The sequence below is a fragment of the Mesocricetus auratus genome, unplaced genomic scaffold (assembly GCF_017639785.1).
Source record: "Mesocricetus auratus isolate SY011 unplaced genomic scaffold, BCM_Maur_2.0 Super-Scaffold_100014, whole genome shotgun sequence".
NCBI lineage: Eukaryota > Metazoa > Chordata > Mammalia > Rodentia > Cricetidae > Mesocricetus > Mesocricetus auratus.
Genome location: NW_024429197.1, coordinates 68273745 through 68297151, shown reverse-complemented (window position 1 = coordinate 68297151; position 23407 = coordinate 68273745). Strand labels below are relative to the sequence as shown.

The 23407-nt window shown below is 38.8% G+C and overlaps 1 protein-coding gene across 1 annotated transcript in view; it reads right to left on the bottom strand.

Annotated features, from left to right (window-relative positions):
• Positions 1–23407, bottom strand: part of Brinp1 (BMP/retinoic acid inducible neural specific 1) — a 180205-nt gene that overhangs the window by 22965 nt on the left and 133833 nt on the right. Inside the window, 2 exon segments of the mRNA XM_005075105.4 lie at positions 5291–5513; positions 9989–10225. Coding sequence (XP_005075162.1) covers positions 5291–5513; positions 9989–10225 — 460 coding nt within the window.

The following is a 23407-nucleotide window of genomic DNA, read 5'->3' as shown; positions in this document are numbered from 1 at the left end:
TACACTTTCCTTCAAGATCCAGGGCTTACTGAAAGTGAAAGGGTCCAACTGCTGGTCACCAATCAACAAAACATTTACAAGGTTCCCATCCATGCTTGAGGTTTTGTCTGAAATTGTGAGGGTGCTACAGTGGATTTATGCTATGCCGCCAGCAAATTGGTCCTTGTTCTATATCCTACTACTGAAGTAAGGCATATCAAATGTAGAAAGGAAGGTTTCTGTAACTTGTCTCACATTATTTCGTGCAATATTATATAATGGAAGTGATACTTTCTCCGTATCAAGGCTAGGCAGAAGAAATCTTAGTACTTCCTTGGCTTTTAGGGTGATACTTCCAGAACGCAGCTGTCATGCTACAAATAGACCAAATGACATGTAGAGGACATGGGTAAGCACGCCAGTTGACAGCCCCAGCTGAGCCTCCAGCTGACAGTCAGCTTCAACTGCCAGCTCTGGCAGAAACTACTTTGGAGGTCCACAGATGGAAGTTACCCAATTTGCGAGCCCTCCAACTGTACCAAGTCGACCTACACATTCATGAGTGGTGACAAGGCACTGTTTTAGGACATTAAGTTTGGGGGTAGATTAATTTGCGTCAAATGATAACATAAATATCTCTCCTGCCTAATAGCCTGTTAATAAACTTTCATCAAGTCAAGTTCTAAATATCCAGAGTTGACCTTTCACTTAAAAGTAAATAACTCATTTGAAATATCAATAATAATGGGCATTTATTTGGCACATTCCTAAACTTCCTAAGCCTCAGTTGCTTTATCTGTGAAAGGAGAATAGTAACAGTACCTATTTCATGAAACAGTGATGAGAAAAATAGTTAATTCATGTAAGAAAAAAGAATGCCAGGCATAAAGAACTTACATGCAAAATAAATTCTCATCCTTCTTTTGTCTGGAGTCAAGTATTACTGGGTCTTTAAATTTTAAAAACTTCATCCTCAGACTTAACCTAAAGGCAATTATCATTATCCAGTGACACAAATGAGGAACAGGTACTTGCATAAAGCTTGATGGCTGGGAAATGGCAGACAGCCCCGACTCTGACCTATCTATGCACAGCAAATGTTCTGTGCTCTGTCGTGCTCCCATCCTGTATCAATGCCACCCCTCTGTGAGACAAGTAAAAATCTCAGTGGCACCTGTTGCAATAACAGCACCTGCTCAGAGCACTCAACTCCTATAGAGTTCAACAAGCAGACAAATTGAAGCTGAGCAATCAGTTCATTTGCAAACATAAACTTACTCAGCCAGAGGTGGCTCAAGGTTCTCCCAGTCGTCACCTCCGTCTGACACTGCTCTTTAGCAGAGAGGTGCCCTGCTAGTCTGAGAAATGCTCATTAAAGTCTCTGATTCAGATGTCAGGAAGCTGCCCACAGCCAAGCCAAGGAAGGTCAGCTCCCCTGGGAAGGTTTCTGAGCCTCGTTTTTATGTTCCCACCCTCGGCAGTATCAGCATTCACGCCTCCGTTTATGAATATAACTAAGTGACTTGCCAATTGAAGATTCCTGTCACTCTCCTAGACAGAGTGGGAGGAAGTTGGGATTAAGGTAAGTTTTCTTTTTTTAAGGAGGGCAGGCAAACACCCAGAGCTCTCTTTAAAGATCCAGCTAACAGTATGGTATTTCTAGGTAGCCATTCCTGGCAAGTAACACGAGCAGAATAGAGTTCAAGGCACAGCTTTGGAAACCTGAGCTCAAAATGAAGAAGTGACTTGTCCAAGATGCCACAGCCTCCCTAACACCAAGGCATAGTGAAATTCCTCATTCAAGTTCGGGCTCCCTGAATGCCCAGTGCCCATATTAGACCATTCTGTCCCTTCCCCCACCCTTTTAATCCACATCTGGCACCTTTCCCTTTGTGTCTCCCCCAGACCCATTGTGCCATTGTTGGTCTAGACTCTGCATATCTCCTTTCCCTGGGGTGCTTCCCCAGTGTCTTTGGACTTGGAATTTCTGCAGTGACACTCAATGAATTTGGTATATGTATGTGCATTCTTGTAATGGCTAAAAATTGACCTCTTTGCTGAGATTTACATATGTTTCACCAGTCTTAGGGCACACAGTTTCTTCATCTAAAGACGTGACACAAATCGTTATTCCTTGTGAACTGTGGTTTTCAACCTGTGGAACTTGACTGTTTTGTGGGTCAAATATCATATATCCTTACATTATGATTCATAACAGTAGCAAAATTACAGTTATGAAGGAGCAACAAAACAATTCTATGGCTGGGGTCACCACAACACGAGGAACTATATTAAAGAGTCACAGCTGTAGGAAGGTTGAGAATTATGGCTTTAGAGTATTACGGGCTGGATGAGCTAACCTCCCCCACAGATGCATATGTTAAAGTCTTGGTTTTCCAGTACTGGAGAACATCATTTAATTCAGAGGTAGGTTTTAGTTTCAAACGGTTTCTAATCCAGCATGACTGTGGTGCTAAAACAGAGGAGATGAGTACACAGATGTACCTGAGTGAATGATCCTGTGAGGACATGGGGAGGAGACAAGCCACAGAGTCCTCAGAAGGAACAACCTTGCCAAAGCCTGTGGTTAGCGTTCTAGATACTAAAATTATAAGAAGATAGATGTCTACTGTTTAGGTCACCTAGTCTGTAGGACTTAGCTGAAATAAGCTTTACAAGCTAATATCTACCTATAGTAAATTATGTTTTCTGATTCCCAACTGAACCTTTTCCCAATCCTGCTGTAAGAACCATCTTTCATAGCACTGTTGACTGTAGTATTTATGAGCCCCAAACAGTGCCTGAGGCTGGTCACCTGCCATAGTCCTGATGAATCTAAATGGTTCTACTTCAGAGACTCCCTTATGGTGGCAGCTTGGGTATATGCTGCATACAACAGGGAAGTCAATTGGTGAACAGACCCTTTTCCAAGTCTGTGGTGCAGCAGTACAGCAACACATCAGCAACTGACAGAAAAAAATCAATTTCACTCTCAAAATGGTTATTGCAAACTACAAATAATGGGGTAGACTCAGAATTGCATCGTCTGGAACAAAAAAAGATGAATACACACTGGTATATACTGGGGAAAGAGAGAGAAGTAAAGTTTAAAAAAAGTGATTTTAGTTATAGGGAAACTTAGAATGAGGAACATCTTGTATGCAATCAGGAAAGACACCACAGATAAGCAACATTAGATATTGTAGAAAAATGTGAGTAGAAAGTTTCAGAGTGGGACACACAGCTTGAAACATCAAGAAGAATATAACACTTTAATTCTTGTCTTGTGCAATAGCACAGCAGACATTACGGAGGACAAATATGGATTTATTGATTTAAATGCCATTTTGACTTTTGTTTTATAACAGACTTTTAGAGACAGATAATTTTTTGTTTGAGAGACTGTCCTGTGTAATATCATTCTTTGTGGCAATTAAAAATGTCCTTGTATATGTTCACATATTCCTCAGGGACAAAAATCAACCCCATTTGAGAACCTGTTATTTATAGCTGTAGCTTTGGACTAGTGACTTCAGTTTGGACTAGTGAGTTCAGTCTGAACTTCAGTTTTCTAGACTTTGTAACAGGAAAATGAATATGTGAATATGAGCATGAGCACACACACACACACATACAAACAATAATGTGGACATCACAGATAATGCTACATAAATGTGACTTGATTTTTCAAAATGCATTTATGTCTGTCTGTCTGTCTGTCTGTCTCTGTCAGTGTGTGTGTGCACGCACATGCCTGTATACCACCTGAAGGTGTACAAACCTGTGTATACATGCAAAGGCCAAAAAGTGGGTGCCCTCACCACCTCATTTTTTCCCATTTCTTTGAGGCAGATTCCCTAAACTTGAGGCTTGTGTTTTCTCAGCTAGGATAGAGGTCAGCAAGTCTCAGCATTCTTGTCTCCCCCCAATTAGAGTTAACTTTACATATGCGTGCCAGAAGCTTGACTTGTTCAGTGAGTACAAAAACTGAATATTCCCAGGAAAAAGCTACTCTTAAACACCAAGCTATCTCCCTATCCCCAAACTTGACTTATTCTTTAAAAAAAATCCATTTCTTTTCTCTGAGTGAAATCAAAGATTAGATCATACCCCCAATATGAAATGAATGAAAAACGAACTACTTTGGCTGAATCATGTTAAGGAGCCCGATTCCGGCTCCACACCTGAATTCATGCCTATGACCCCAACTTGCTTTCTTGCCCTCCTTTTATGGCTTCATAGAAACCATGGAGACATTACTATAGAAACTTCTCAGTTGAAGACAGATAATAAATTGCCTGGTAGAATGGAATTTGACTAACAAAGAATGAATCCTTGTTTCTTCATTGCATATCCCTGAGAAGAAGTGAAAATTCCGTGAAAGGGTAGATCTTTTTTGTTTATTCTCTTATTTACCACTGGCAATTAGAGTAAAAGTTACAGATAGGGCAGGGCTGGAACTAGACTAGGAAAATGAATCAACTCTGAACTTAAGAAGCACCAGATATATGAATAAATTCACATACTCAGGGGACTGACTGTATGATCCTCCTTAAACTATTCACCAGTTGGTGCTATACTTGTTCTACTCCACTCTCGGCTCTGATCAAAGGCGGTCAACTACCTAAATTGACTGATTAGTTAGTTAGCCAAGTTTCTTTACCATTAAGAAGAGATGGAAATCTTCCTAAACAAGTACTTTTAAATTGTACGAATATTGCATTTTCATACAGTTGTTGGGAACAGTGTTGGGGGTCTCCCACAGTCAGATAGGTCATTAACCAGCACAAACAATACAGAGTTGAACATCATGGCACAATTCCCTTTGGAAAATGATTTCAGGACGTTCTACACATATACCTTTAATAAGGTGAAGGTAGCATTTGAATAAAACCCAAACACATTTTTCTCCGTATTTTAGATCATCTCCGGGGTGCCTGTAATTCTTTATGCCAAAAAATTCATTGTATTACTTGATTTAGGGAAAAATAACTGGAAAAAAGATCTAAGCATATATAGTAGAGGCACAATTTTTAATAGATAATTTCAACCTGAAGTTAATTACACTGAAAAGTAAGAGTCCATAGATACAGAAGTTCAATGGTGTATAAAGGAAGCACGTGGATTTCAATGTTGTAAGAGCTAAATGCAGTCAGGATCATTGTTGGTCAAGATCATGGACTACTTTGCTTAAAAAGTGTCAAATATGCTACCTGCAACATATATTCTTCTACTGTAGTATAGTGTGCTTACTGATACCGAGCAAGGGAGTAGAAGGCATTGCAGAGATGGAGTTGTAGAAGCAACATACCTCTCTCTAGGCAGCTGGTGGTTGGGATTGTGGCGGCAGCGCACACTGAGACCAAAGAGCTTGCGGGCTGTGCGTTGGATCTTCTGCCTCTGAGCCTCAGTGGCACTCTGCAGGAGCTTGTAACGGCTCTGTAGATCCCAGTCATTACCCCAGTGCTGGTGGATGCTACCAATGGTCAGGAAGTGATTGCTTGGGAGACGTTTCATAAATGACTTAAACTCATCTGACAAGAGACAAGAGCCAGGAAAGAAGGGATAAGTATGACAGTCAACATCTTAAGTCCTTCTTTAAAATTTAGTTCTCTCCTTTTTCTTCTTATTTCTTTTCTACTCTCTTTATAACACTTTGGAAATGGAAACAAGTTAAATGTCCTTTAACCAACAAAGAGATAATGAAACATTGTGCACATACACCATAGAATACTATTCTGAATAAAGAAAAACAAAACCATGAAATTTTCAGTTAAATGGAGAGAACTAGAAAATGTATTGAGTGAACTAACCCAGACCTAACAAGACAAGGTCACATGTTCTATATCATCATTGACTCCTATCTCTAAATCTTCAGACATCAGTGTAGTCCTAATCCATCATTAAGGATATTGGTCTTGGAAAAGAAGACCATTACAGAATATCACAATCAATCAAAATACAGAGTTGTGGAACCCAAACTCAATGAATACATTGACACAACTACTCCCACCCCCAAAGGCTCAAGGAACATTTAGGAAGAAGGTCCAGAAAGATGGTTAGATAAGGCAGTTTGCTGTGAGAGTGTGCCTCCTACAAATGGCAGAAGTTACACCCATGCAGTTTCACCTAAACCTGAGCTGAACAAGTATACCATCAGATGGGCCAAAGTGGAGAGTGGAAGGACCTTGAAGTTTCAACCCTATGTAAAGAACAATAGCAACTAAGGAATTCTGAGAGCAGGAGAAATAGTCTTTCCCTAGGAAAAAGCACACAAATTGGCTTTTCCTTTCTGACACTTGGCTCCATCTGCCAGTGAAAGAATCTGAAATTTTCCTGAGGCCAGTATAACTCTACAGTCTGTCGTGCTACTAACATTGTTTCTCTACTGACAGCTACCTGTAGGAGGCTTCTGTTTTCCAAATCTTCCAGCACTGGCCTGCCAAGTTACAATACATCCTCTTTGTATTCATTTCTAACAGTGCCTTTGATTCACATTATTATCACGTTTAAAAATTGAAAAGCTTTTATCAAATCTACATAGAAAATCATCAGTATTTCGTGCTTTTCGTGAAAAAAATGTTGATAAACTCTAGTCAAATATTGTAGCTTGCTACGTGATCAAATCCACATGCCTTCTTTTCCTTTGAAATACAGGACTTTTGTGGATCTAAAGTGGTGTTAGAAACATATCATCACCCAACTGAATCTTTCTTAACCCATAGGATGGATGACGAACTGAAGAAAGTGAAACTCAGCACTCCTGATCCAACTGTCATTTGAAGTCCTGGGTGTAAGCCATGTAACATCTTCTCTAGTGCTGGAAAAGTACAATTTATGAAATGGTAAGGGGTCTCCTTGGTAAATTTCAGCCCTAGTGCCCAATAGATGAGTTTCTGAGCATCATCTCAGGCTATAGTTTGACACAGCCTTAGAAATCACCCAGCTCATCTTTCTTGTTCCACATAGATGGTAAGAAAACTAAAGCCCAGAATAACAAAGTAATTTTCTAAAGATAACACAAAGAGTATCAAGAGCCAAGTGTAAAATCTTAACTTCTCTTATCTGCTCTGACACTTTCTCAACCACATCATCCTTCCCCAGTGTTTTTATCAACTGCTGGGAAATGAAGCAAAGTACAGATCATTTTGTAGGTAAAAAGCTTAAAAATCTCTGTTTCAGCCTAATAATTTTATTTCATGCTACAGAAAATGCAGGGAATTTCATACCTATCCACACATGCACTTTATTTATACAAGGAAGGAACAGTTGCATAGCTTTCAATATATACCAAAATCCAGTCCTAAGTACTTAGAACTCATGAGTGATCTTCACAGCAAACTTATGAGGTAAGTTATCTGTACTACCCCCACTCTATAGAAGTAGCTACCTTGCACAGGGTCTATGGTCAGTAGTCAGTTCAATTACAACTGCAGTCTTGCTACAGAATATGTGTTCTAACTCAAAGTTTTATACTTCCTCTCAGCATAAGGAGGTTGACCTTGAGGTTTAGCATACTGAGAGGGGAAAAAAAAAGAAAAATGTTCTAAAACCAAAAATTCTGAACCAGACCTTTAGAAACTTGGTGAAAAAATGTTCAAATATATAAGAACTCAGAATCCATATTGACCACTTAAGAGTTACAAGACCTTCATTCATTCGAGACTTCAGGTTATACATCTGTCAAATTGGTATAAGAGTATCTAATGCAAATTCTGAAATTGTGAAGCCATCAAACAGCTGCAATTACTATTTCCTCCCCCTGGGGCTGAAGTGACAGGGCCAAGGGCTGGAATAAATAGAACAAAAACATGAGCTATTTGAGAAGCAATAAGTGCAGGAGATACATGGATATGTGTACCTGAGAGAGAAAAAGAGCAAGATAAACTATTTACCATTTTCTTATTCTGCAACATATCACTTTCTGTCGTATTACTCGCCCACACACAGTAGATTCCTTTAGAATTAGAGCTCCTTATTACTGACACAGATAGTCTTTATTTCTCTTGGAATTTTAGCAATTAGTGGCATTTCTCTACAGTCTACCAAATGTATTTTGTTTGTTTGAGGCCAAGCATGACTCTAATATCCTTCTATCATGACCTCTCTGCTTTTAAGATCCAAAAATTTAAAACTTCATAAGGCATATCCAGCATTTCCATTCAAGCTGTGGTCCTGCAGGAATACAATGTCTTGATGGCTCCTATCCTGGAAAAGCAGGGGTTTCATGTTCATGGCAATCAGGTATTTCAAATGACCCTGCCATTTTGTGATACACAATGGCTCTGAGGTAACATTTTGTTTGATCAAAGGGATTTGTGACTAAAGACTTAAATAAATTCAGGTATTCAAGATGACCTCTAGTTTATCAGATGAGGGATTTCAAGCCTATTGGGGCGGACTAGAATTAATAAATTGAAATGACTTCTGTGAACACTGGTCTGGAGTCAGGAACTCCTTTGCCAATGCTGTCATTTACAACTTATACAATCTCAAGGAAAATTCTGAGTCTTGGTGTCCTTCCTGCACCCTGGAAAGGCATATCACACTTAGTTTCATGTAGTTGGAATGGATGGATAGAAGGCTTATAAAGTTTTGAAAACTGTAATGCTCCAATGATGAGATTCTTCATTTTCCAGATGGTAAACTATGTATTATAAATTTACTTTACCTTTGTGATGCTTCTTGGAATTCTTAAGGATTCTTAAACTTATCCTGCCTAAAACTGACTATACTTCCTGGATGCCAAACTTTCTTGAGTGCTCTAGCTCAACTGAAGGAAACCAACAACCATAAAGTTATCTAATATGCATCTGTATGCAAAGATCCTAGACATCATCACAATCCCTTTTCTTTGGCATTATTTATTTAAATTTAAATTTGATACAAGCTTGTTTTACAAGTTCTCTCCCTGAACTGTCCCCCACTGCCCCCTATCCCATTTCCTTTTTGTTCTCCAGGAAGGGTGAGGCCTTCCATGGGGGCCGTCATATCATTTGAAGTAGGGCCTAGACCCTCCCCCATGTGTCTAGGCTGAGAGAGTGAGCTTTCACAGTCCATTCGTGTACTAGGGATAAATACCAATACACTGCTATAAGCTCCCTCCTCACTACTAGAGGCCCCACAATACCTTTTCTAGTCAACCCCTGAGACAACCAGAATCTAATTCTGCCAATTGCCAGTCCAATGCCAGCCTTTCTCTGCTGTTTCTGCTTCTATTCCCTACATTGGGGTTAACATTCCCAGGTAACCTGCGAACTGCTTGGAAGGACAACACAGCTTTCTTTCCTCTTTACCATGGCCACTCCTGACTTCAGTGGTCACACTGACTCCATCTCTGCATCACCATGCCAGTTGTTCCTCATCCTCACTCATGGACACTTGAAATGCCATCATCATTTGTACCTCTTACATGGTTGCATAATTAACTGCTGATAGAATTCAAAGATCCAAGAACTCGAAGATCTAACTTTAGACATCATCCCCCTCGTGACCTTGGATAACTGACTCTTCTCCCCTGTAACTCATTAGTGTGAACCAGGAAATGCAAGAAATAGCTAAATTATCCTAAAAAGTAACTTTCAGTCTTAATAGTCTATGTGAATTTGGAGCATCTTTGAGATTATATCTCACTATAGACACACAAGACACATATACACATGTACTTACATATGCACATATATATCATATATAGACAGATACATATGTTTATGTATTTATGTGTGCTCATTCATTAAATCATACTTTTACACTTAAGTATATACACATATTCGCACATAGAGAACTCAACAGTAAATACAAGACCCTCTGACTTACCAGTCCTCTGCAGGGGTGTTTCAGTCTTACTTTGTTATTTGAGTCCAGCAGAGATGGTATAGATCATGTAAGTATAAAACTGATCTGTGCCTCCTCTACAAGGACTCCTACACCTGACCCTGAATCCTCCAACAGGAACGAGTCAAAGCAGTCTTAACCTGGCCAGGGGCATGCATGCTAGTAGTCTGTGTACCTGAATTCTCCAAGTCCTTGTAAGCTTCAGTCCAGGCCTTGGCCATGTTAGCCAGTGTGAACTCCATGATCTGGATGTCAGTAATGGGACAGTTGCACTGTGGGAACTCCTCAGCACACTGGCAGCGACACTGGCTGTTCTGACACACGTACTCTCCCTCACCATTGCACATGATGTAACTCAGAGCCGACTGAACAAACTTCTCTTGCAGATACTGTGGGAAGATTATCTGAAGACCTGGTTAAAAATAGCAAGAAGGAAGAATCAGGAAGGGTAAAAAAGGTGTTTTATTAACAGCTTCCAAAGGTGACAAAAATCCAAAACTGCCATGTTTCTCCCTGTGCATTGGGAGCAAAATATTTCAGAGCCTACTTAGATATAGATTGGGCACAGTCAGTGGAACCTTTGGTTTCATCACGTATGATTCAATGTCTCAGGCCATGACCTTGGTACTCTGAAAAATACAAACACTGTTCTGTTATATTAATAATCAAGCTGGAGATGCTCTGGTATATACCTTTTCTATTTGGGGAGAAAATTCTTATGAATGCATGGCATTATTGTTTATCTTTTTATATCCTTCATTTGTTTTCCCTCTCCTTTCTTGAAATATTAATGCACTCTAGTTATGAAGAATATATCCTGAGCTAGGAAGTAGGTATATAGAGATTTATTTTATTGTATTTGCTTTTTTTTAGTAAGTGTCTCTCTAGATAGTCCTGGATGACCTGTAACTCCCTATGTAGACCACATTAGCCTCAAATTCACACTCACAAAGATCTGCCAGTCTCTGCTATGTGCTGAAATTAAAAGTGCATGCAATCAGAACCAGCAGGATTTTTAATAAAGCATATTTGCAATATCAACAGGGACAGATGTGGGCACAGGATATACATGTCTTTAGCAGAAACATACAGAAAAAAGTCAGCAGCAAGGACAGCTTTCTACAAGAGAAAGAATTTGGGTTTGTTAGAAAATACATGAGACAGCTACTATTAACAGAATAGCAGACCGAGCAAAGACCAAATAAGTGTGTCTGGGAAGCCCCACTACATGAAACAAACTTGGATGGATAGGAGCATGGTGTGGTAGGAAAACCCAGTGGGAGAGCTTCAGGAGTCAGAGGCAGTAAAGAATTTATTTCAGACTACAGATCATGTGTTTACCATGTAGCTCACTGAATACACCCTGGGAGTTTTTCAAGGTTGAGAATGATATAATTAAAGGAAATATTGAATAGGGCATGTATTATAAAACCAAAACACTGGTGGAAAAAAGGAACCCAGACACTAACTTTCTCCTGTTCACTCTAAAAAGGAAAACACCAAGGAACACTATGGCAAAGTGGCTAGCCCATGGGTATATGAGCACCCTTGAATACATCTTATGATCTTCTCTCTATATTTGATCAATCAGTTTTAATATTTAGAGTGCAAGATGGAGAGGGATTTCTGGGCTAAAGAAGCATGCTGAAACCTAGAAACATCAGCCAAATGGAGGCTTCAGCCTGTGATGGCCAGACAGAAGCACAGATTTGGATCAAAAATTCATGTCCAGGAGAGTCTCCTTCACTTATTCTGGGCTTGCTAATAATGGCTTTAGCTTCTGGAATATATAGGAATAATTTCTTTAACTCTCAGTTTGTTAACAGGGTGCTGTATTCTTTAAATTATTATTTCTTTATCACTTATGCTTCAGGATTACTCTAGATTTGGTAAAAATTGCTGCTTTTCTTTTTTGCTTTCTCAATTTCTAGCTTTCACTGATGTTTACAGATTGTGTCTTATTCCTTTAGATTATATATAATGAATGCCATTATTATATATGTATATATGTATAAACACCCCCACACACATATATATATATATATAATTGATTTGTATTCTACTATTTGGTCCTTATATGGAAACTACACAGTAGAATTTGCTAAGGGCCCAGTGAGAAAGAGATGTGGGTGAATTTCAGTATTTCTGTGACATGAAGCCACAGTCCACATGAAGAACTGAATGTTACTATACTACCATTGGATTCCATGCCAGAATCCTCTCAAGAAACTTATTCATACTCTCTCTAAAGATTCACTTTCTCTTATGTTGAAGTGGAGATACTTGTAGTAGCTATATTATATCTAGGAGAATAAGGCAAAACTACCTATAAATTGTATGCAACAGTTCTCGGTACACACACACACAAGCACAAACACACTGAATTATGAATTCCCATTTTAAATTGTGTGCTTCCTTCCCTACTCTATTTATTTTGTAAAGGTATTTGTGTATGTGTTGGGCTCAAGACACAATATACGTGGGGAGACTGAAGGACAACTTGCAGGGGTTGATTCTCACTCTCAATCATGTGGGTTCCAGGGTTTGAACGTGGGTCATCAGGCCTGACAGTAACTGCCTTTTCCCACTGAGCCGTCTTGCCAGCCCAGTTCCTCTTTTCCATGTGAAGAAACTGCTGTTAAGGGAGACAACAGTAACGATGATGTTCTCCTTCTGACGAATTCCTCAGGGTTCGTAAAACATCAGCATATACAAAGAAGAATAGTGGCAGGTAATTCCAAAGGAAATCTTCAGTCATCTGTACACCTTTCACAAGAGGTGGGCTTGGACTCTCTGCCTACTGAAGCAGAAACCTGTGTAGGGTGCTGTCCATGACGTTACCTAGAGGGCACTCTGGGAAAGCTATGAAGCTGGACAGTGGTCTGTGTGCAATTGGCATACACATGAGAGCAAGTGGTTAGGCTCACTCTGTATAGGAATAAGCTGATACTTACAGAAGAGGCTGGGAAACACAAACCAACTATAAACTCCTTCTGAAGCAAGTCTGCAGTTCTTTAGAGTGTGCATTATTGAGGTACTTCGTTTGTGTCACGATTTTCTCCTCCAAAGCAAAATTTATTTTTAGCTGATCCCTATAGGCAACTGTGTCTATGGACTGCGGTTATGTTTCTGTTGCTTAAAGAAACTCTAGTGACTATATTATATATTCTCAGTTCTATTTTTTCAGACAACTCATCACTTTATTTCTCCTTTTGTTGGGGATAAGATATTCTATTCTTGGTCCTAACCCAAAAGGAATTTGGGGAGAGCATTTTTAGAAAATTGCGTCAAATCATTTCTCCATTTGGCAAGGATACAAAAGGCAGTATTACCTACCCCATTTAGTGCAACTGAAAACAGATAAAATTTAGGGTTGGGGGTTTTCTCAGAGCAGCTGAAACAGAACACTGGCTGCTCTTTAAAAATGGAAACTCAGAACATGCCGAGCTGTCTCAGAGGCAGAATCTCCTGGGCAAATTTCAAAAGAGAATAATGAAGACATAGCAATTAAAAAGCACTTTTCTGCAAAATGTCATTACTGTTTAAAGTTACACAACCATTTCTACGGCAGCGGAGGTTCACACAGCAGTCACAGCCAAAATCATCTCCCAGTGACCTGTGTCCAACAAAGAGGACCATTGCTGACCCCCTAGATTGGCGCCTGAGCCCTGCTAGCTTCAATGGGAGTCATAAATAATTTGGAGGGGGATTTGGCCTGTGGAAGCACTTTTTGAAAGATATACAGCTGCTGGCTGGGGTGGAATATTCTATCTCCATGGTTCCCAAAACCCTTTCTCTCTCTCTCTCTCTCTCTCTCTCTCTCTCTCTCTCTCTCTCTCTCACACACACACACACACAAACACGCACACACACACACACACACACACAGCTGAGGGAAACTGAGAGAATGAGAGAAAGAGGCCACTTTTTATTGCCTTGCCAAGCATGTAAATTTTGCCTCACAAATTCAGGAAGGCGATGGGTGACTGTTACATTTGAATACCACCTTGCCCACACTGAACATATGGAATATTTTCTCTTGAACCTCATTAATTTTTTTCAAGTCTGGCTGTGCTTTGAAGGGCAATGCTGTGATGTGCCATCGAGAATGTGTGCATTGCGTAGACAAGTGGAAATGACCAAGAAGACTTCCTGATTTTTGCCTCTTCCTTCTCAGTTGCACCCACCCCACCCAGAAGCTCATTATCCATTCATACATCTCATAATGTGTTTTTTAGTTTGCAGGCACTCTGTGCTAAAATCCCACAATTGCTTTGTTGCAGCTTGCCTTTGCCTCTTCATTTTCTCCTAAAGTTCTAGTCTTTACTTGCATTATGCTATACACATTGCCCTTGGGAGGGACAAAGTCCTATCAGTGTGCCATCCTTATTCCTCTTGTACTCTTTGCTCTTCTCCTATCCCATGTCTAGAATAACTATTCCTCAGATGTCAGTCTGTCTCCCTTTTTCCAAAACATAGTTATTCCCATATTATTTGTTCAAATGCCATTGCTGTTTGTTTTAATAGGTTAAATGTTGATGTAGAGTATGCTTTAATTTATTTGATTTCTGTCTCCCGAAATCAAAAGCATATTTTGGAATGAAAGGGGCAATATGTTTTCTACAGACACACAAGTCAAGCCAACCTCAGTACCCAGATTCTGGTACTCATCAGTTCTCATCTTCATCTCATTAAATATGCTCATCTCTTAGTCTTTGTGAATATTAGAACTGCAAAGTTAGTTGTTATGCCCAAATTCTCACAACTAAAATAATAGAATCATGATTCAGATTTGAGTATTTGGACCATTCAGAAATACATCAGGGTACTTCTACCTCTGCAGTCAAAAGGGACTTATGGAAAGTCTAAAATGTGTTCCACCATGTGTCCTGTACAGAGAAATGTGGCAGTGTAATAGCCTCTTTGAAATATATTTTTGGCTGTTGCTTTCCAGTACTCTCTATTTAGGGAAGAAAGAGACAAAACAGAACAGAACTCACAATGTGAGTGTTGTAAGCCAAAAGTTCAAATTCATTTGTGGAATCCTTAAGCTTAGAAGATCAAGAAGACTATGGTATTCTCTCTCTCTCTCTCTCTCTCTCTCTCTCTCTCTCTCTCTCTCTCTCTCTCTCTCTCTCTCTCTCTCCCTCACCCCCTCTCTCTTTCTCTCTCTCACTGAGTCACTGAGTTCACACCAAGGAAAGGCCATGTGGGCACTCAGTAATAGGTCAGATATCTGCCAACCAGAATTTGGATCCTCACAAGATCCTATGGTATCTTGATTCGGGACCTCAGTGCTGAGACTGTGACAATCATATCTATTTGGAATGAACTATCTTGGCATAATGAATTGTGCAGTAAGTGTGAGGTTTCCCTCATTTATCACAATTCAAAGGTTTGCTCAAGAACAGACCCATACTAGAGCACTTAATGGAAAATGTCTAATAATGGGAAAGCAGGTGTGGGGGTTAAGAAACCCACAGTAAGAATAGTCTAGAAAGTGAAAAGAGCATGTGCATGGGCCCCAGCAACACAAGTTCCATCTGAGAACCAAACAAGTCCTCACCTCACCTGATTAACCTCCATTTTCCTTTATTTTTACTTCCTCAAAAGCTCTTAAAGAGGAAAATGTTGCTTAAGGGAAGAATGGCACAGATGAGAAATCTGAGCTTCTTAAAAGGCAAGCAAAACCTAAAGCAACAGTGGTGGAAATACTTGTTCGCATTGATCAGAATTCTAATACAGAAAAAATAAGTGGAGACCCAAGAGTTGTGGAGTTTAATGGATAAGGAACAGTTAAGGAACACAGAAATGTGAAGAGAATCTATATCAGCTCCCCTAAGAACTGAAACACATTGTTTTATTAATTAGGAGCCTGATGCAGATAATCATGCTCAGTGGCTGGGGGTAACTAATTTCTAGATAGAAGAACAGACCCAACATAAACTGAAGTTACACTAAAGTCAAACCAGATGTATCCCGATTGTCTTTTCTGATTCCAGGCTTTAAAAAAATAGTATATGTAGAATTATTCAGTAAAAGAATAAAGAGTTTTAATATGCTTAATATGTTCTCATCTCTCTAAAGAAACAGAAAGGGAGCAAAGTGTGGTGGTGCATGCCTTTAATCCTAACACTCGGTAGGGGGAGGCAAGCACATCTCTGTGAGTTTGAGGCCAGTCTAGTTTACAGAGAGATTTCCAGGACAGCCAGGGCTACACAGAGAAATCCTGTCACAGAAAAACCAAAATCAAAACAAAAAAATTAAAGCAAAGCAAAATAAACAACAACAAAGAAAAGAGGGAATTTTCAGATTTAAATTAGATTCAGTAATAAATAATTTGGGATTGGTAGATGATTGCCACTTTAAAGCACTATTGTGCTTGGCAATGTGTAACACACAGTAACAAATAGTGGGCATTTCATTGTTTCATTATAGGGGTGCAAGATAATAAGATTGGAGACAGCAATTGTGGAAGACTTGAGTGTGGGGTTGGTTTTTGAAAACTATTAATGTTATTTAATTTGTATTTGTATGTATACATGACTGAATTTATGTATGCACTACATGCATGCACGGGCCTGGAGAGGTCAGAAGAGTTACAGACAGTTGTGAGGTCCCAGGTGGTTGCTATGACTCAAACTGTGGTTCTCTGAAAGAGCAGGGAACATTCCTAACTGCTGATCCATGTCTCCAGCCTTTAAAATGGGGTTTGAAGCCTGAGAATAATGAGAATTGACAAAGAAAGACAGCTATAAATGCCACCACACAGGGTAGACATCGATCAAATGCAGGTCAGAATGTAAATACTTGAGATGATTCTAAGTCCTGTTTAAGGTACCGTTGTGGGTTGGAATTTCTATGTTTGCTTTATTTTATTCTGTATCGTAATTGCCTAAGCCAGTCTACTTTTGATTGACACTTCTCTTTTCTGACCCCTTTCACTTGCTATTAAATTCATGATCTCTTACAGTGCCAAGAGGAAGACGGAAAAATACAGGCTCTATTTTGTGGCATATAAATATTTCCTGTTTGTCCTTGCATCAAATGTGCCCCCCCGTGGGTATCTCTGAGCCCTACAGGAGTCCCAGATGTTGTCTTGTACCTGCTAAGTTCTGCCTGTCAAATCCTGTCCATTTCTGAAATGCACAAGGTGGGATGAACAACAACAAGGACAGCACCTTTTGCAAAACACGAGCTTGATCCCCTTCTCTGTGAAAGCCTGGGATTTCATATTGGCAGATAAAGGACTTTATGGCTTACACAGCCAAGCTGAACTCCAGTGTAATGAAGGCATGCAGGTCAATTACCCATCTGTTTGTGTTTCTATTGCTGTGAATTACAGTATCCATTGCTGACAGCTCATTGGAGTGGAATGAAAATAAGACAATAATTCACCAAGTGAAACTGTGCAGAAAGGGCGAAAAGGCTATGATCTCATTCAGAAGTTCAGCCCTGTCTCTGTGATGGGTCATTTACACTCTGAGAAAGGAAGAAAGGCAGCTACCTGGGGGAGGAAAGAGTGGGTTCTACCTCCTTCGATTGCAAGAATTAGGACATGCCACCTCCTGGCAAGAGTTACGTGTTGTGTTTGTAATGACCATCATCTAACCTGCAGGATCTTGGGAGTATAGACTTTGAATCTGTAAGTGAAAAATAAAGGTAGATTATAGGGTAATATGCCTGAATTATTTCAGTGTCAGGAGTTTGGAAGAATTAACCAGAACTCCTTGATAGGTTAAAAAAATTCTGTGTCTTTGAAGCAGTGATGAATGATAACATGGTGGGAAACATTTAACTTAATGATAATATCCAAATTCCATTCAGAAGACTGAGCTGTCAAACCACAAGTGGTAGGTTGAGTTATCATTAACTCAGGTTGTACTGTTTCCTGTAAAGCCCTCTCTTTATTAAGACTTATTCATACGGGATGTTTTGGTTAAGTCCAAAGTGATATGTTAATTCCAAAATAAAGTATTAAGTATCAACATACAAATCAGTTTCTCTTGTCAAAAAACCAACAGTAGTCCATATAGAAACGCAAGAGGAAAGAAATCCTATAGAGATTTGAAACCTGCATGCCTATCATAAAGTAAGAAAGAAACACTCCCCTTTGCAAATCATTGAGATGAAGGAGTTTTTTTGGTGACAACACATACTGTAGTCCATAAAGAGTTAGCACACCATGGCCAATAGATCAAACAGAAACAGAGATTATATTTATTAATAAGTTCTACTGCAGGACCATACATATGGAAGAATTGAGTGGCTGCAATACTAAAGCCTACTGTCTAAATTCTCTAAAAAAGATGCTTGTAACCTTCTATATGAGAAGACCATGATAACCATTAAGATTTCTTCCAACTTCCATGGCTTTACTTTGAATTCTTCCTTTTACTATGCAAATTTTAACATAGATTTGAGGATGAAAGAGGACGTCAAATACTGTCTATGTGCTTTGGGATCTAATCTTAAGTAAGAAAGGTAGTCCATGATAAATAAATAAAAATATAAAAGGATTTATATAAGAAAATAGATTTAGAGCAAACATAGTTCTAAATGACTATTTCAACTTTGGAAAAAATAACGATCTAAACAAAATAGAGAAAGATAAAAGGTCAACATACCTTAATGCAATTTTATAAAATTTCAGGATGAAAATACTCTTGAAGACATATGAAGGAATTTATTCAATTTAAATAAAGACTCATTTGTAGATTTCATAAAAAACAAACATGATACCCAAAAGGGTGACAATATTGGGTCTTTGCATTAATGAATGTCTCAAAATTCTTCTCTTACACATTTTTTCTTTGCAAGAAGACCTGGAAGACTGTCTACATCTGTACTATGAACATGGCAAGTTATTTTTTCTTCAGAATTTATGTCCAGATTTTACTAATTAAAAGAATTTTGAAAGTCTAAGGGAATTAAGTTCCTTGGTGGTTACTTCCTTCATCAAAGCTTCCTTTGTATGGCCAACATAAAAATGGAATGAACTGTCTTACATCTTGGCTGTTCATGTCTGAATATGTTGGCCAAAATTCATAGACCAATATGTAAATCATGCATTAATGAGGCTAAAATGAAGTTAAATAAATAATACTTTATGAAGTTACAAGTTATGTATTATTAAAAGATAGATTTTTTTGTTCCATTGATAACATGTTTCTATCATTACCATGCTTTCTGCTGTTTTCTTTAGCGGTCACAGGCAGCCTCAGAAAGGCCCTCTATAAGAAGCTAAAATAACTTACATTTATCTCAAAGTCTACCAGAAATATATACTGCATTATATTATGTGTGCTTATGTTCATGCTCTTATTCAAGGCATTCATCTTGAGCATTTGTGATCCAGTACATTATTTGGTACCAATGAAATGTGTTTGAATGAAGGTACATTTAGAAAAAGTATGTTTCTCAGAAGACCATGGTTCTCTATTCTATGCCAAGCATGACCCATCACTCCAGATTCAACATTCATAAGTAGAACAGCATCTTCATCCTCGGAGTTATAACTTGAGATCTGAATCTAATTTAACTTCATCTCAGTAGTTATGAATGCAAGTGTTCAGAAAGGGCTGTATTTAAAAGAAATACCCAGGCTGAAAACATCCTCAGAGAACAATGGCACTAAAGCACCATTCATTCCAGCATATATTTTGTTTTATATCCATTTCCAAAAATTATGATTCTTGAGAATAATTGTGCCTTTAATTTCTTTTCATTCTTTCCAACTTAACAAGCACAGTGCTTGATGATAGAAGATGTGGAAAAAATGCAAAACCTCAATTTTGCCCCTGTAATGTCCTTTCATTCACTACTTCATGAAGCCGAGTGCTGTATTAGATGCCGAAAGTACAGAACGTGAACAAGACATGGTGTCTAACTCCGGAGCATCATGGTGCATGGTAGGATGAGAGTCATCTATGTAGAGTGACAAGAAAGTGTGTACAGAAATATGCAATGAATTTCAATGAAATATAAAAGGAAGAATCCTTACTTATGAAAGACATGAGCTTGTAAAGTTTATCTAGGACTGAAGTGAACGTGAGTATATGCATACTTCAGGATTTGCTAATGTGGTTTCTCTGTACTCATAGATTTGCATGTGTCCAAGTGTCCAAGCTGAAGTACAACTGAGAAGTTTTGTGTAGTTTATGCATCTCTCGAAACTCATAATTTACATTAACACAATTTAGGCACTGAGACACCCCACAGTAAGAAAATGTCGGCCATGATATTTAATGCATGTGTCAGTATCAGTAAGCTGCTGTTAAGTTACTGGGTGGCGATAAGTTCCAAATTCTAGTAGCTTATGGCCACTCCATCCTATTTCTTATTTACGCTTCATGTTGACGAGACATTGGCTACTCTCTAGATGTCTTCCATTTATATTTATGCTGTAGGCATAGTATGTCTTAAGAATATGATATTCTCATGTAGAGTAAGAGTGAAACGAAGTATCTCCATAGATGTGGCATGTACTATGTCTTTATGTACACTATTGACCAAAGTCTATCATCCAGTGAAGGCCAATATACTGGATGGTAGTGCAACCTCCCCATGGTACAACTTTCCTAGAAGATGATGAGCTGAAGAATATAGATTTCTCTCAAAAGAAGGAAACAATATGGAAATAATAAAATCTATTGCAAAACACATACATTTTCATACCAAGTCATTAATTTCTTAATTACCATGTGATTCAGTAATTTCACTTTTAACTGCATTTCAAAAGCACTACAGACATGTACTCAACCAAAACCCTTCGGTGAATATTCTTAGCACCTCTGTACACTATGTTAAAAAGGGGAAGGTGAATTGATGAATAGCTATGATATGCGATATATTCTTGCAGTGGGTTACTAATGCAGCCAAGAAAAAGAAATATTAATATTTACCATAATATTATTGAGGTAAGAACATGTAAAGTGAAGAAGCATTACTGGAAATCAGATACTCAGCAAGCCTACTTATTTGAAAATACAGATATAGAAAACAATTTTAAGGTTAGAGATAGAGTATGATGAGGAATGACGGCTTACTAGGTATACAGTTTGTGTTTACAACATGAGAATTTTATGAAATCTGTTAATTTACTTGGACAGCATTTGAGTATATTTAATGCTACATCTTAAATTGTATGTATTAAATGGTTCTGATGTTACTTTTTTATTTTACAACAGTTAAAAATATACAATTCTGAAATTAGCAGGTAAATGGATGGCACTAGAAGAAACCATCCTGAACGAGGTAACCCAGTCACAAAAAGAGAAACATGGTATGTACTCTCTCATATATGGAATTTAGACATAGATCTGGGGAGTGCCAGCCTACAATTCCATGGCCAGAGAGTCTGGAAAACAGAACCTTCATTCAGTGGCTGATGGAAGCAGAGGCAGACTCCCACGGCTAAGCACTGAGCTGAACTCAAGAAATCCAGTGACAGAGGGAGGACTGATGACCAAAGGGGTTAAGACTGGGCTGGTTTAACCCCCAGAAACAGCTGATCTGATAAGGCTTAGCTCTTGAATCCCAGACTGATGGCTGGGAATCCAGCATGGGACTGATCAAGACACCCTGAATGTTGGTGTCAGTGAGGAAGCCTAGGTAATCTATTGAGTCTTGGGTAGTAGATCAGTATTTATCCCAGGTATGCAAATAGATTTTGGGCTCCCATCCAACAATGAGAGATGCACTCTCACACTGGACTCTTGGGGGAGGGTCCAGGTCCTGCCCTGGATAAAATGAAAGACTATGGACACCCCCATGGAGGACCTCTCCCTCCCTGGGGAAATGAGGGGATATTGGAAGGGTTGGTGGGAGGGCACGGGAAGAGGGAAGTGAAAGGGAGAGGGACCTGGAATTGACATGAGAAGCAACCTTGTTTCTAATTTAAATTTAAAAATAAAAAATAAAATAATAAAAATAACTCTGCAGTTCCAACTCATTAAAATGTTTAACATTTATTTAGCATCTACTATATAGTAAATATTATGCATCTTAGAAGTGAACAATAAGCAACTAAATTTGGTGCTGAAAAACTGCTTCATCCATTATGACCACTTGTTACTTTTCTAGACTACGAAAGTTTGGTTCTGTGGACCCAAAATAAGCAGCTCTCAAGGATCTGTAACTCCAGAAGATTCAGTGTCTGTTTCTGGCCTACCTGAGCAACTGCACATGATTGGCTAATGCATGAGTGTCCGTGCATGCATACACATACACACACACACACACACACACACACACACACACATATATACACAAATAAAAATTTTTATTTTAGTTATTATTATTTTGTTTTGGTTTTGGTTTTTCAAGACAGGGTTTCTCAGTGGAGCCATGGCTGACCTGAAACTCACTCTGTAGAACAGGATGGCCTTGAACGAACAGAGATTCACCTGCTTCCCAAGTGCTGGGATTAAAGGCATGCACCACCATCTGGCTCAAATAAAAATTTAAAAAATCTCTAAAATGTATAACTCTTGGAGATGTCAGTGATAAGAGAGTGGCAACTTTATGACTGTGAATATAAGAGAAGATGTGGTGTGTCTAAAATATATTAAAGGCACTTTAAAAGTCCTGTGGGTTCTCTGAAGAAACTTGTTTCCAAGATACATTGTTGGGATAAACAAGGATTGACTTAATCATTTTTAAAAATAAACAAGTGTTGCATCTATACACATCAATAAACAAGTCAGCTGGCCTGAGTTGTTAAGGATATGTCCATCCTGATGCTTTATTTTTGCCAATCAACGAGACTGGCAAGCATTCTAATGGAACATGGTTGTTAAGTCAACCAAATTACCACACAGACCCTCTAACTGTGGCGATATCTTGCTTGTACAAATAAAGGCTGTCTGAAGATCAGAGAATGGATAACCATAGAGGTCTGGAGGTCTGTACAGAGAGATATGAAGTGAGACAGCTGGGCAGAAACAGGATATATACAGGGAGAAACGGGAACTCCAGTTCTTGGCTGAGGAGACGCTAAGGAGGTAAGGCATGGCGGTGGCTTACTCCTTCTTTTCTCTGATCTTTCAGCATTTTCCTCTATATCTAACTCCCTGGCTTTTTATTTCCATGCTACATCTTTGACCACAGGTTTATTTGAAAGAAACAGTTCCACATGACCATCGCACACCTATGTAATTCCATGACACTCCTTCTGCCAGCATCACCCCCAAACCAGTCAGCAAGCACTTGCTCAGAATTCCTATCTTTTTCCTGCCTGAGTCTAGGGTTCCTTAGAACAGCAATTCCAGTAGAACTCTCTGCAATCCCACATTCCTAGAACATGGAATGATCAACCATTCTGAAAGAATTGTTCATTTCTTGTCATAGATTGTTTTGAGAATAACTAAGGAAATTAACTATAATTGTGCATATAAAGGCTAGCTGGTCATGTTAGAGCAATCACAGACTCTCTACACAAAGCAGCATAATTTTAAGTGTTTATGATGCTGGAACAGAAAAAAATATAAGATAACTGCTTTATAAGCAGTGTGGTTCTTATTTCTGTATTCCAGCTTGGGAAGAACTGATATGAAATTCCAGATCATAGGTTTTGAATAGCCTTGGACTCAAC